A 14,209-nucleotide genomic window follows, 5' to 3' on the forward strand; every position below is an offset into this window, starting at 1 on the left:
ACTCCCAGGCCCAGTGGTGGGCACGAGGCACCAACAGCCGCAGGGTTGCCAACTCTCTACCTGGTCCTGCTCCTGTGACTTCAGCAGACGCCTGACATGCAGAGCTTAAGCTAGTGGAGCAGTTTCCCATCTCTTTAGGCTAGAAATGGCTTCACCTGCTCAATCTGGTCAAGCTTTTGCTTCGAGCAGAGGAGCCAGGCTACATCAAGAGGGGGCAATTCCCATCCTCTACATAAGTGCCACTTGGCAGATCTTGCCGTTTCTACCTCCCCTCCGTCCCCCTCCACAACGTTTCATTTCTTTTATATCCTAGTTTTAGTTTAACAATATCAAAGAGGCTTACAAACAATAAAACTCGTATTATCTCATTCTAAGCTACCAAGGAAGAGGCCTTCCAAAACAAGGAGGTCATAATCACCATCGATCCAGAGAGAGAGGGGGAGAGAGAGAGAGAGAGAGAGAGAGAGAGAGAGAGAGAGAGCCTCTCTGCAGGGGTGTTGCTGGAGACTTAAAGTGTTCCCGAGCCTGACCCCTTTGGCATAGGTGTAACTATAGGGGGTGCCAAAAAGTGCCCCCGCCGATTTGCTGGGAAAATTTTTATTTTTATTTTTATCTTTATTTTTTATTTTTTTGCAGAGCAGTCCCCCTCCCCCGGTCCCAGTCCCCCCCCACGCCCGGCATTTCTCATCCAGCACTGGGCGCCGCAGCGTCTTCGTAGTCCAAGTCTCTGACTCTCACTCCCCGGCGCGCCCCGCCGCCCCGCCACCAGTCGCGCATGCGTCGAGAGGAGGACACACACCAGAGCAAACTTCCTGAACAACTCCCTCTTCTGAACAACTTCCTGAACGCCCGAACCAGTTCCCCTTTTTGCTCATTCAAGTCCTTCCTCCCCTATAATCTAACCACGTTTTAACTGAAAAGGTTCAGGGAGGGGGAGATGGGGGGATGTGGAACCTTGGGTTCCACATCCCCCCATCTCTCCCTTCCTGGACATTTTCACTATGTAATGCAAGCTAATTTAATTATATGTCATCATCAAAATGGATTAGCTGTTTCAGCCCATCAGGAAAGTCTAAACCTCCACCGATTTAATTAACCAGACTGAAAACCAGATGAACAGAGAATGTTTTAATGAAAGGTGGTATATAAATTTAACTAGAAGTAAAACTATCATTAGGAGCAATTAGCGATTACTTAAACATTGGTGCTGCCAAGCAATTTGTAAATAAAACTAGAAGCCCTTTAAAAATAAGCTGGAATGAATTGTAGGTTGGGCAGGGGGTGAAAGTATATACTTCTAAACATTTATTGTTAAATTTATATACCACCTTTCATTAAAAACAACCCCAAAGTGGTTTGGTTTTAGTCATGGATTTTAATTTTAATTGCTCTTTTTGTCAATGTGATGAAGATTAGTTAAATCTGAGTGGTCTTAGGCAACCAATGTTGCATCTCAAATGCCATTTCATTTTTTATTGTCATAAATACTCTCCAACCAATTTAAATAGCAAAGGTGTATATTATCGCTTTATTCAATTGCAGGGAATCTCAAAAAAGCAGGATTTGCAACTAAGGCAGTGCATATCTTCTCTAAAATGGCCCTTTTATAGTTTTTCTAACTTTGAAATCGTAACATAAAACAAAGCATAAATGCACAAATGCTTCCCCCTCCATTTGAAACCTTTTCTGGTGTAAATAACGCGCGGTTTTGGAAAAGAGGAGTCTTTCTTTAACAGCAGGAGAATAAGGAGTCTTTAGCACTATCACCCTAGTCCCTCAAATTACTTTGGAGTCCTTGGTTTTCGTTTTGTTAAAATATAGTCACTCACAAGGGAAAGTCAGGAACAGAACCAGGGCGTGAGGGAGGGGCATCATAATCATAATAATCATCATTGCATCATAATTCTGATGTTTGAGATACAAGCCAACTTCACAGGGTTGTTGTGAGGAAAAACCTAAGTATGTAGTGCATTTTGAAATTTTTGGTAATTTTTGTAATTTTTTAAATTTTTAAAATAAAAGTTTTCTGAAACATGTGTGTCAGTCAGATGTATGTTGGGGGGGCAGCGGGGGGACACGGCGGGGGGGGGGGCGCAATTTCAGTGCTTGCCCCGGGCGCCGTTTTCCCTAGTTACGCCTCTGCCCTTTGAAGCATCCAATGCAGGCATACCCGGCAGCTCCCAAGAATGACCAATGTTTTTTTAAAGCCACCTAATGGCCCAGCAAGGAAGCAACCTGCCTAGAGAGCAGGAGGCTGTTGGTTTGAATCCCTGCTGGTGTGTTTCCAGACAATGAGAAACCCCTATATTGGGCAGCAGCTCAGAGAGGTCAGGAGCTCCTTCTCCAGCTCTCTGCAGGTGGCTCCACTCTGTGCTTCCTTGCTGGAAGAGGTCCTGGGGGGGGGGGCTGACCCATCGATGAGGGGCCGGTGCTCCATGAAGACCCTGTGAAGATGCCCTGGGCCAGTCGCTTCCTGCCCACCATGGTCAGCCCAAAGGGGCCAGGACAGTGTTGCTTCCGAAATGTCTCCACCTTGACCCAAATCCGACCTCTGGGGGTCACCTGCCACCCCATTAACCTATTTGGGGCAGGGCGGTGGACACTCACTCTGGACTCCTTGCCCGAGGCCATCTTCTGCGCTCCCTCGCGGCCAAAATGGGACGGAAATTTGCCGTGAGCAGCAGGAGAGGCCAGAAAGTCCTCCTGCCAACGGTCGAGTCCAGACAGTTTGAAGGCAGCAGCGGAACCTCCAGCCCCATGGCGACCGGTAAACACTCCTGGCCGGGGACACCCCCCCCCAGCAACTGCCATATTTGGATCTAAACAAGGATGGCGGAACTCCCAGGCCCAGTGGTGGGCACGAGGCACCAAGAGCCGCAGGGTTGCCAACTCTCTACCTGGTCCTGCTCCTGTGACTTCAGCAGATGCCTGACATGGAAAGCTTAAGCTAGTGAAGCAGTTTCCCATCTCTTTAGGCTAGGAATGGCTTCACCTGCTCAATCTGGTCAAGCTTTTGCTCAGAGCAGAGGAGCCAGGCTACATCAAGAGGGGGCAATTCCCATCCTCCATATAAGTGCCACTTGGCAGAACTGGCCCTTTCTATCCTCCCTCCATCTCCCACCCCACCCCCAGTGCAGAATTCTCAGGGCCTAGTGGTGGGCCTGGGGCACAAGCAGGCAGGGTTGCCAACTCTCTAACCAATCCTGCTCCTGTTCCTTTAGAAGAAACCTGGTTACAGAAATTAAATTGCCAAAGGTTTTCCCATGTCTGCATTTCCATGACAGCAAAAGCTTCAGCTGCTTAATTTTTGAATGTCAAGTCATTTTTAAAGGCACAGGAGCCAGGCCAGTTAAAAAGGTTGGCAACCCTTCAGATTGGGATCCAGACTGAAGTCTGTTCCTGAGCACACACGGCTGGGTGACAACAGGGCCGTGCCTTTCCTCCAAGAGGCAGGAGGAATCTTCCCAACATTTGGACCCCCAGATCTTCAGAGAAGTCAAGGGAGACGTCTCCATCACACAAGTGTTACGGTGCCTGAAGGAGAGGCTGTTAATAAATTTGGATCATAGATTTTCTGAGGAGCAGAAACCTTGGCAGAGCGGGGAGGGGTGTTTGTAAAAGGGGGTCCAGGCCAGGAATCTCCTTCTTTCTGGATCATAGCAGGGCTGCCCTCCGAAGGCCATTGTGGCCAGTAAGCCAGGCGCAGCAGATGGCCAGTCAAGTCTCACGTCCTGCTAGATGTTTCACAGGTCTACTGGCCTGGCGCCATGATGCCTTCAGGCCCCTGGGAGGAAAGAAGCAACAATTGTGTCAGGCACATTTCAGGGCAATCACACTCAGACACGGGCACGCACACGGATGGCGCTACTATGTTGTCATTCTGCGAACCCATACTTCTGTGGCTTGTCACACAAGGAGCCTCTGGAACTCACCGATACAGCACACAATAGACCCGTCCGTCCCCACAGCAATGGTGCCTCGCAGAGCAATCCATTCTGTTTCTTTCTTTATTGTTAAATTTCTAGACCTCTTTTCATTAAAACCATCTGAAGGTGGGTCACACAAAAGTTAACACAAGACTACAAAAATCACACAATTAAAATATCATTTGTTTGTTTATTATTTTAATTATTTAACATATTCCTATACCACCCAAAACTTGCATCTCTGGGTGGTTTACAATTAAAATAATATAAACATTAAAATCATTAACATTCAAATAATTTAAAACCCAACATTAAAAGTATTAAAACTATACAGCTAATTCAAAGCCTGGGTGAACAAATATGTCTTCAGTGCCTTTTTATAAGTTGCCAGAGATGGGGAGGCAAGAATATCAGCAAAAAGATAAAAATACAGATCTGATTAAAAGATTTTAAAACAAGCATAATATAACCATCAAAGATGCAAAGCAACAGCAATAGAAACGGAGGCTGTTCCCACGATTGCAGAAAATCGGGCTGCGAGCCTGGTGGTTCTTGAGCGGGTCACAGTATTATCAATTTTGTTACTACCCATTTTGCTACCTCAAGACCACCAGTTGCTGCAGCATATGTAGATTTGGAGAGGGGACGCAACGGAGGCACGAAAAATATTTTATGCTAGTATCCATTCTGGATTATATGCATTTTGGATGATATACATGGGGAAGGATCCAGCTAGAGTTAAGCACAATGAAAGCCCGTTGCTTTCAATGGGAGAGCTGAGTCTGTGCATTGAAATATTGGAGCTTACAAGAGTTTAACGTTTGTCCCTGCTAACTTGGCAAAGAGGCACCTTTTTAACGTGGCGATTCTCTTTGATTGAGCAGGGGGAGAGTAACTGGCCCTCTCCACCCCCAGCACAGGACCTCCAGTGACTGTTGCTGGTGTCTATCTCATGTTGTTTTTTTTAGATTGTGAGCCCTTTGGGGAGTGGGAGCCCTTTGATTTATTTATTATTTCTCTATGTAAATCGCTTTGGAAGCTTTTGTTGATAAGTAGGATATAAATATTTGTCATTGTTGTTTATGGCTGGATCAAGCCCATAATTTGTGCATTTTTTGATAATACTTTTTCATAAATATAGTTTATCTTGATGTCTTCATCAAGGTGGGGAGAGTGCAAACTAAGCTCCCTTGAGTTGGCAAAGAGAGAGAGAGAAAGCTTCCAGCACTGAACAGCAGCCTTCTGTTTTTGCAAAGAGAATGCCTTAAACCTCACATTTTCCGTCATTGTGTTTGCTGGAGACTGGGGCCAAAAGTCTCCTTGGAACAGCTGAGCCATGCAAAACAATAGTAAAAATCAGAGTCATGGTGATGTGTGAAATTTCCTCAGAGTTCTAGGTGGTGGCAGAATGTGGGGTGGGGTAGTGGGGGGAGAGGGAAGGGGGTGGCGCCTGCGGTTTCTGGCTGGAGCAAAGGGATCCCCACACTTGAATGGAACTTGCAGATGTCCACTCATTCCTGAGACTGAAGTTGTAAAAACAGGGTTCCACTTAGAGAAAGTGAAGACAAGATGATGAGAGAGTCACTTGATTCTTTATTTTTATTTATTTTTATTATTGTTTATTTTTATTATTGTTTATTTTTATTTTTTATTTTAATTGCAAATAATTCTGCAGAATAAGCTGTTGCAGGGATTCTCAGCCTTGAGTCCCCAGATGTTGTTGGACTACAACTCCCATCATCCCCAGCTATGATGGGAGTTTATGGGAGGAGAGCTGGTTTTGTGGTAGAAAGCATGCATTGTTCCCTTTGCCAAGCAGGGTCCACCCTGGTTTGCATTTGAGTGGGAGATGACATGTGAATAGTGTAAGATATTCCCCTTAGGGGATGGGGCCGCTCTGAGAAGAGCATCTTCCTCCTTGCATGCAGAAGGTTCTGTTCAGCGTTGGAATGTTTATTACAGTCACAGACCAGCATAAAGTACATGGGTGATTACATCTTAAAAGAGAGAGTAGATAAAAGGTGATTACCTATAAAATGGTACATATTAATATACTAAAAGGACGAAAAATACTAGAAGTAGTAGCTCATACACCAAACGCATGAGGGCCTAAACGCCTGAGAAAGAGTAAAAGTCATAAACATGCATTAAAAGGTGTGGGGGGGGGGATAAGAATGTGATAAAATTCACGAGAAGACAGAAATATATAACATCCTGAGTAATAAAACTGGAAAATAGCCAAATAGAGGTTATAAGGAGCAGTAAAAAGGGAGGTGTGTGAGCAATTGGAGGGCATGCCCAGAGTCAGATGAAGGCTGATAGGACTCACGGCCTGTCATGAATGCTGATCGTAGCCACACAGTACCTGGCGACAAGGCGATGTATTCCACAAATGCTGCCCTTTGATGGGACCCGGCTGATCTCCAGAAATGGAGAGGGTGGGCTGATGGCTCTCACTGACATCAAAGGGTAGGGCATGGATGCCTAACAGGTGTGAACTGCTGCCTTGCCTGGTAGGGAACATTTAGCTGGACACAACGCTTCACCTTCTGATGTCTGCAGAATAAATCTCTCTTAAAGGCCAGTGAGCAGCAGTGTGGTGTAGTGGTTGGAGAAGGGGGTTCTCAGCCTTGGGTCCCCAGATGCTTCTGGCCTACCACCCCCACCACTCCCTGCCACAGTGGCTGAAGGCTACGGATGATGGGAGCTGTGGTCCGACAACAACTGGGGAGCCAAGGTTGAGAACCCCTGACTTAAAGTGTTGGGATTGGATGGCTCAGAGAGAGCCAAGCTCAAATCCACACTCGATCTTGAGTCTGGGCCATTCATCATTAGCTCCCAGCCTAACCCACCTCACAGGGTTGTTGTGAGGATAAGACTGGGCAGGGATTTGCAACTCTGGGTCCTCACATTATGTCTGGAGAAAGGGGGTGTAGCTATAATTGAGTGGATGGGTTCAAAGAACCAGGGACCCCAAGCTCCTGAGGGGCCCCCAGCTCCACCCCTCCCTATCTTCTTCATCTCTCTCACTCCAAGGGGCTGCTGGAGAGAGGGATGAACAACACAGGCCCCCTCTCCACTAGCTTACCCCCCCCCCTCTGGAGATGATGGGAGCTTTAGTCTAACATCTCTGGGGTCCCCAAGCATGCCACCCTTATCATCTTGGGCGGAGAGCCTTTACTCTTAAGTAAGTTTGTTGCGTGGGTGGGGCTTATTCCCGAGGGCTTTAAAGCGCAGCTTACTTCCGAGTAGACATGCCTAGGCTCGGGTTCTTCCTAAGACCCTGTGAACTCCGCGAACCTCCCTTCCTGAATCCGAGTAACAAGTAAGCCTAGCAAGGATGGGCTGTTGTTGAGACCCATTAACGGGGGAGAAGGTGTCAAGCGCCCCTTTTGCACCAGGGCCCAATCCAGACGCGGCAGGTGAGAAGGATGAGAGCAATCCTGCCGGATGGGCGGGCGGGGATCGGGGCCAGATCAGCTGGAGGCGTGCTGAGATCCTGGGCCTTTTCAAGGAAGGGTTCCGGGGGTGGTATAAAAAGGCTTCTAAGAGGGGGTTTGGAGTGTCTTCGGAGGGCGTTGAGGATTCAGTCGGGTCTGTCTGGGGGCCACGGAGATGGGGTCCCAACGTGGGTTTTGCTGGAGGACAGCGTGTGCGACGGGGCGAGCCCCGCTGTGCGCTCCGGTCCTCCTGTGTCTGTTTCTCGGCGGCTGCTCTGCGAGCACCGAGCCCGGCGAAGTGTGCCGGCTTTGGACATACGCGCCGGAGCCCTCAGCGGACGCTTTCCAGTGTCCGAAGCAGCTCGACGGGGCGGACGCGAAGTTCTGCTGCGGGACCTGCCAGTTGCCCTACTGCTGTTCGTCTGGGGAGGCCCGGCTCGACCAGCGGCACTGCTACCTGGATGCTCAGCTGAAGGGGCGCGTTGGCACTTCCACTCTCCAGCCGCCGAGATCCCGGCCTGTGGCTGCGAAAAGCGGTAAGACGGCGCTACCCATCGCTAACTCGAGGAGGTGGAGGTGAGAGAGTTTGGGGGGGGGGGGGCTTGACCAAGCAAAACTCGGGTGTCTTCGGGGACATTTATTGCAGAAGCAGAGGGGAAGAGAGCTCTCCAGACACGAGAGGAGGTTATAGGGATCGGAGAAAAGCTTGCAAGCAAACATCTAGTGCGGGGCCCTCAAAAACGCGGGGTGCGTAGCAAATGCCACTTCTGCTACTAGGTTAATCCGGCTCTGATCGCTGTCTTTCTAGAATGCTCAGTCCTCATGGACGCGGAGTGGGGAGTTCAACAACTCCTTGAATCCCTCCACGCCCTTGACTCAAGGGCCCTGAGGGTGTGGAGGTGGCGTGGGCAGAAAGGAATTTGGGGGGCACAGGAGGGGTTCTCTTTATGTTTCCTCCTCCGGGGGCCTGTCTCGGTTATCAGAGTTAAGGAACTGCAGCAGTCCCCACGGAAGAGTGCGGGCGAGCTCAGCAAGCCGCCTCTTGGGTAGAGTATGCGAACTTACCCATGTGACTCACCTGGCCAGCACCTTTCTCAGAAGAATCGACAGGCGCACTCCTTCTCCACACTTGAGACATCACACAGGATGTCATGGGGAAGGATCCAGGCAGGATTTTGGCAGGATTCTTACACACTACAACACTGGTAGAGAGAGCAGTCCGAGGCATTCATGGTGTGGCTGAACACTGAAGATGGAAAACGCTTCTACTGCCCTATTCAAGTTGGGTTTCTTCAATCGGCAGAAAAGCAAGTTGATCCACAGGCTACGGTAAAGGAAGATCACCGCAACCTTTTTGCATGTCGCTTTGTCTCTTCTCAGGACAGACAACTGCATTTGCAAGGGTTTTTAAAGGGTGAAAACAAGTCCCCTCTAGCCTCACTCCGTGCCAATGGGAAACTCCATACCTGTGAAGTCTCAACTGACTGAGATTCTTGAAGCTGATAAGAAGGAATCCCCAGCAGATAATATAGTAAATTAAATTTATACCCCACCCAAACTTACGCCTCTGGACAGCTAACAAGTACTTTAGTTTTTATTTTATTTTTTACATTTATATCCCACTCTTCCTCCAAGGAGCCCAGAGTACTACATACTTGAGTTTCTCCTCACAACAACCCTGTGAAGTAGGTTAGGCTGAGAGAGAAGTGGCTGACCCAGAGTCACCCAGCTAGTATCATGGCTGAATGGGGATTTGAACTTGGGTCTCCCTGGTCCTAGTCCTGCACTCTAACCACTACACCACACAGTCAGCACTGGTGAATAGCCTACCCAGTGGCAGGAGTAGCTAGGGGAGAGGGGGCCCATGTTTGCCCCTCTTCTCAGTGGCCCCTTGGAGTGAGGAAGATAACTTATTATTTATTTATTCAAATTTTCTTATATATACTGCCTCCTCCAAAGACTCCAAGTGGTGAACAACAATAATACCAATAACAATTAATTTATAATAATTAAAGGGGCAAATGCCTGGCAAAACACGTGGGTTTTTAAAAAGGGCCTTAAAAGCAGCCAGGGAGGGGGCTGAACGAATCTGGGGGGAGGGGGAAGAGTGTCCCAAAGAACAGGGAATAATGAAGATAATAGGGAGGGGTGGAACTGGGAGGGGCCCTTGGGAGCTGGGGCCCTGGTTTCTTTGAACCCATCTGCTCAATAATAGCTATGCCCCTGAACCAACCACCATGGAGAACAGGAATAACCTTTGGTAGCTATGCAAAGTTTCTCCATGCAGTGGTGAAGTACAGGAGGTGTGATATTGTATTTGTGTACTCACAGGGCTGTCTGAAAGTGAAGACTAGGTGTGCCCGAAGAATAGGTCTGAACAGTAGCGGGCATCAGCACAGCACCAAACCACTGGAAAAGCTTTTAGAGAGATCCTAACAAAAGAACTTTTCCATGGTTATTTTATCAGACAAGATAGCAGCACTCTGTGCAGAAGGAACAATTATTGTAACTAAAGGAGAAAATGTCATAAGCAACCAAGATATCTGTGTAGGTAATTTGCCGCCTTGCAAACACAAATTGTGCATGCCCCAAATGCCATAACATTGGGTTGCAAGGAACTTCTTACAGGCATCGTAGTAATCTCCGTATCAGTTTCCCCATCACTTAAGGAGCTTGACCTTCAGACCAGGTGCCCTCCTTTTGGGCAAGGCACAAAGCACCAATGGATTCCTGCCCATGAAGCCACTGACTCATTAGGGCCTGAAAAAATTTAGTGGACTATCCTTCCATGCGTTGACTGGGTGTGATACCGTATCATCGTTTTGTGGCAAAGGCAAGACGTCTGCATGGCGTGCATGGAAAGTGGTTGATGTGCTGGTGCCTGGCAGTGACTGAAGACCAAGATCTCCAGGTCTTGGAGAGGCTAGTGGTAATCGTGTAGGGTAGCCATGCATGTGGATGATGCAAGGCTGAGACTCTTTGCAAGGGAACAGAAAACCGAGTTTGCGGTACCCTCCCCACATCCATCCCACCACCCTCTCAATGCCCCCAGCATGGCAAATGCTTCCACCCATCACAGAATATTGGAAGGAACTTGAGAAACGTGCCTGCAAAACTGACTGCAAAGAAAGGTGTATCTGTTTCAAAAGTGGTCTGGGCTGCAATGGATTTTGCAGCGGTTAATGCTTAGATTAAAATCCTGTCATCTCCTCCACCTCATTAAACCATTAAGTTAGCTTTGCTTTTTAAGTACTTTAATTATTCTAATAGGTCTATGCATAACCAGTCATTTGAACTTTTTGGTAAGGTAAGCATTGTTAGTGATTATGGTATATTAGCTCAGTTGCTTCAGAAACTTGTTCGATTGCAAATTTGGCGGCAGTAGAATAGTTTCTAGTTCTATTGGAAGGAATAAAAGGGTCTAAGAATGAAACGCAGGGGAAAAGAAAAAGGGAAGTGCCATGGTTTGTGAAAAGCAGTGACTGTGTCCCCCCCACACACCCGCCTTCTATTTCCAGAACTATTGATGGTTCTAGTATTGGTCCTTTTTGCCATTGGTGGCTGTACGTGCTTCTGCCTTCCTGGAATCATTGACTTGCTGAGATTCCGGAACTGTTGGAGATGCTGCCGTGGGGAACAGGAGCAAATGGTGGTGGAGGAATTTGATCATTGTGGTTGTTGTCGAAGACTACTGGGACAGACTCGCCTCTCCACTGACCCGCCTTACAGCTCTGGTGCCCATATCTGCAAGGTTCCCCCAGCCAATAGCATTCAGGAGCATAGAGGATCCTCGGTCCAGCTATGCCATTCAGATGCTGAAGATGAGGATGAGGTGACCATCTTTTCTCGAGCAGCCCGTCCAGCGAGAAGAGTTCAAGGTCTTACTTTGGAAACCATCTGGGAAGTGGACTCCTTAGAGACCATGGTGACCATAGAACCCACCTCTCATGAAGAGGAAGAGTCTGCCAAAGCAAAACTCCAGACTTTGTAGTCGTGACTCGTGGTCTGCTTTTTAGGATCAAGGAAGCAAATGCACCTTATTATGCTTTCATGTGTGTGTATTAAATTGACTTTATTTTAAATGTACTTGCCCAAAGTGGCCAGTCTTCTTGGACAAGACACTGGCATTGCATGGTGAGAACTCGTGTTGGCATGTGTTGAAGTACAATTCACATCAACCCTGCCACAGTAAATTGTGAGGGCCTTCTGAAACCTAGAACAAACCATGCCTTTGTGTACTCCATATAGCATCAACTTGCTGTACAGGTAAGGCATGCATCCCTGCCAGTCAATACAGAATTTTAGGGGGGACCCATCTTGGAGGTAAAAGACTTGCATCCCAAGGAGTTAGTGTGTTAGTCTCTCAAGGGGACAAGAGTTAAGCTGAGAGAACGAAACATTAACTTGTCAGCTGGCCTTGATCATCATCATGTGGCCTTAAAATACAAATTCACTGTTGATGCAACCCACCCTCCTTCTAAAATGGTACTTGAAGCATCTTCTCTTCTTCTGAATTAGAAGGCGCTGTCTCTAAAGGAAAAGAGCATGCCTGTGTATGCAATGGCTTGTGCTATGCCCAAAACACGAGCAAGAGAGAATAGATGGTAGGGCCTTGACAAAGGTGTGTGGACAGGCACACTCTATGTCTTTCTATGGACAGTGCTAGTTCAGTGCTGGCAACTTAACAGCTCAATAGATATCATGGAAAAGGCAAAGCATAGAAAAGGTCTGTTCCAACATCAGCCCTCCTGCAGATGTTGGCCTACAGCTCCCATAATCTCTGGCTATTGGCCACTATGACTGGGGATTATGGGGGTTGTAGTCCAAAAACATCTGGAGGGGCCAAAGTTGAGCAGGCTTGGCATAGAGGCTCTCCCCAAACTCCTTCGACACTTCCTGAGAAGATGTGAAACAGAGTTGTTGAAATGCCCTGTGAAAAACTCAGGTAGGCAACACCTTGGTGAACGTACTTTGGGTCAACAAATGGTTCTGTTTGTGACCATGTGTCTAAGCCAGAGTAATTAGGTAATCTGCACAGAGCAAGGAATTTTAAATGTGAGAACTCTACGACCACTTATTTGTGTTAACACTGGAGAGGTGAAACCAAAGGAGCCAGCTACGGGTTCTTCCTGAATCGAATACCTTTGGGATGCACAAAGACACTTGGAAATTGCATGCTTCTGAATGTACCATATCCGCAATAAAAACAAGTAGTGTGTTTTAATCTTCGCTTCCTGAAATGTGTTCTTTGGGTGTGGTTGTAGGCAGCTGTAGACTCCAGTTCTGAATGGTTAGGTTTTAGCAGCGTCCCTCCAACACTCCTGACTGTTAGTTCTGGTTAGACATTCAAAGGTGCTGATGCACAGCAGCATATCACCTGTGCAGTTAATTATTGGTTCGAATCCCTGCTGATATGTTTCCCAGACTATGGGAAACACCTCTATCGGGCAGCAGCAAAATAGGAAGATGCTGAAAGGCATCATCTCACACTGTGCGGGAGGAGACCATGGTCAACCCCTCCTGTATTCTACCAAAATAAAAACACAGGGCTCTGCGGTCTCCAGGAGTCGACACTGACTCAATGGCAAACTTTACCTTACCTATATTATCCAATTAGTAAACCAAAATAGTCTGGTTTTATCCAGATCAGAGGGGGTTTGGAGAGAGACCAAACCTGAGCTTGCACAGCCCAATTCAGACCAGACTTTCCTGACCCAGTTCAGAAAAAAATCTGAGCTTTCCAGAGCTCCAAATGGTAGTGAGTATTTTAAAAAAAAATAATAATAATCATGGCATGTGTGTAAACCAACCCATTTTGACTCACAAGGAGCTGATTTCCAGGTTTCTCCTGCAATGTTCTGTTACATCACTACGACTTAGATTATCTGTATTGCTTCCTGAGATTCTCTAGTGTTAAGTTACCTTTCTTCCAGGTTCACATCCTGGCTAATTTAAAAACAGTTTTAAGGTTGGTCCTGTTCCAACCCCAAAATTCAGTAGAGTCTAAAATACCCTGAACCAACATTTGCAGGGTTGGATTAGATTGGATCTGATCCCAACTTTTGTGTTCATATACAGGCCTAGCAGTTAAGATTTTTGCTTTTAGCTATACGCTGCCTGTAGTACATGAATGAGACAAACACATCTTTTGGGAAACGCATGTATTAGATAGCAACTTAAACATGGGTGTGCTGCTATATAACGTGGTCTGTATGTTATGCAACTTGGGAAATTCATTGTAAAATGCTCCCAGTGGCTTTAGGGGCAGCTTTAGTGGTGAAGCTCTTTGGAATGGAAAACCACCTGCCTGAACTTTCATGGCCTATATTTAAGAGCTGAGTCTATACCCCTGCTTAGCAGTTATTTATAATGCCCATTAAATAAACTGGAACATTTCTCAATAAAATAACCCTTTCTGGGTTTTGAATAGCTAATACCTCAGCCTGGTATTAGATTTCAATTTAGAAACAAGATGACTAAGGAGGGTTATGATAGAGGTTGGTACAGAAGCCGTAGACAGTAGTTCTCTCTCCTCCTCCTCCTGCAAAACCTGTGTCATCTAGTTGGTGGAAGATTCAGAAAAGAAAAGAGTTTGTGCACACACTGCACAATTTGCTTATGGAATTCACTGTCACCAGATCCTGTGTAGCAATCATTTGGGTGCACTTTAAAAGGGGGCTGGACAGGTTCAGAGGCCAGGTTGGGTATTAACCATGATGGCTATATGGAACCTCCATGTATATAGGCAGTCTACCACTTGCTGTGGGTAACTGAAGAGGAGAGCTATTGGTCACATTCACATGTAATGTGGGTCCAATGGACTTGGGGTTCTGCGTCCCCGCT

The 14,209-nt window shown here is 47.0% G+C and overlaps 1 protein-coding gene across 1 annotated transcript; it reads left to right on the forward strand.

Moving 5' to 3' along the window:
• Positions 1-7,397: 7,397 nt before the first annotated feature.
• On the forward strand, positions 7,398-12,595 carry LOC128335323 (uncharacterized). Its single transcript, XM_053273357.1, has 2 exons — positions 7,398-7,902; positions 10,885-12,595. The coding sequence occupies exons 1-2, from the start codon at positions 7,542-7,544 to the stop codon at positions 11,355-11,357; spliced, it is 834 nt and encodes a 277-aa protein (XP_053129332.1). The 5' UTR covers positions 7,398-7,541; the 3' UTR covers positions 11,358-12,595.
• The last annotated feature ends 1,614 nt before the right edge of the window (positions 12,596-14,209 follow it).

The sequence above is a fragment of the Hemicordylus capensis genome, chromosome 11, assembly GCF_027244095.1.
Source record: "Hemicordylus capensis ecotype Gifberg chromosome 11, rHemCap1.1.pri, whole genome shotgun sequence".
Taxonomy (NCBI): domain Eukaryota; kingdom Metazoa; phylum Chordata; class Lepidosauria; order Squamata; family Cordylidae; genus Hemicordylus; species Hemicordylus capensis.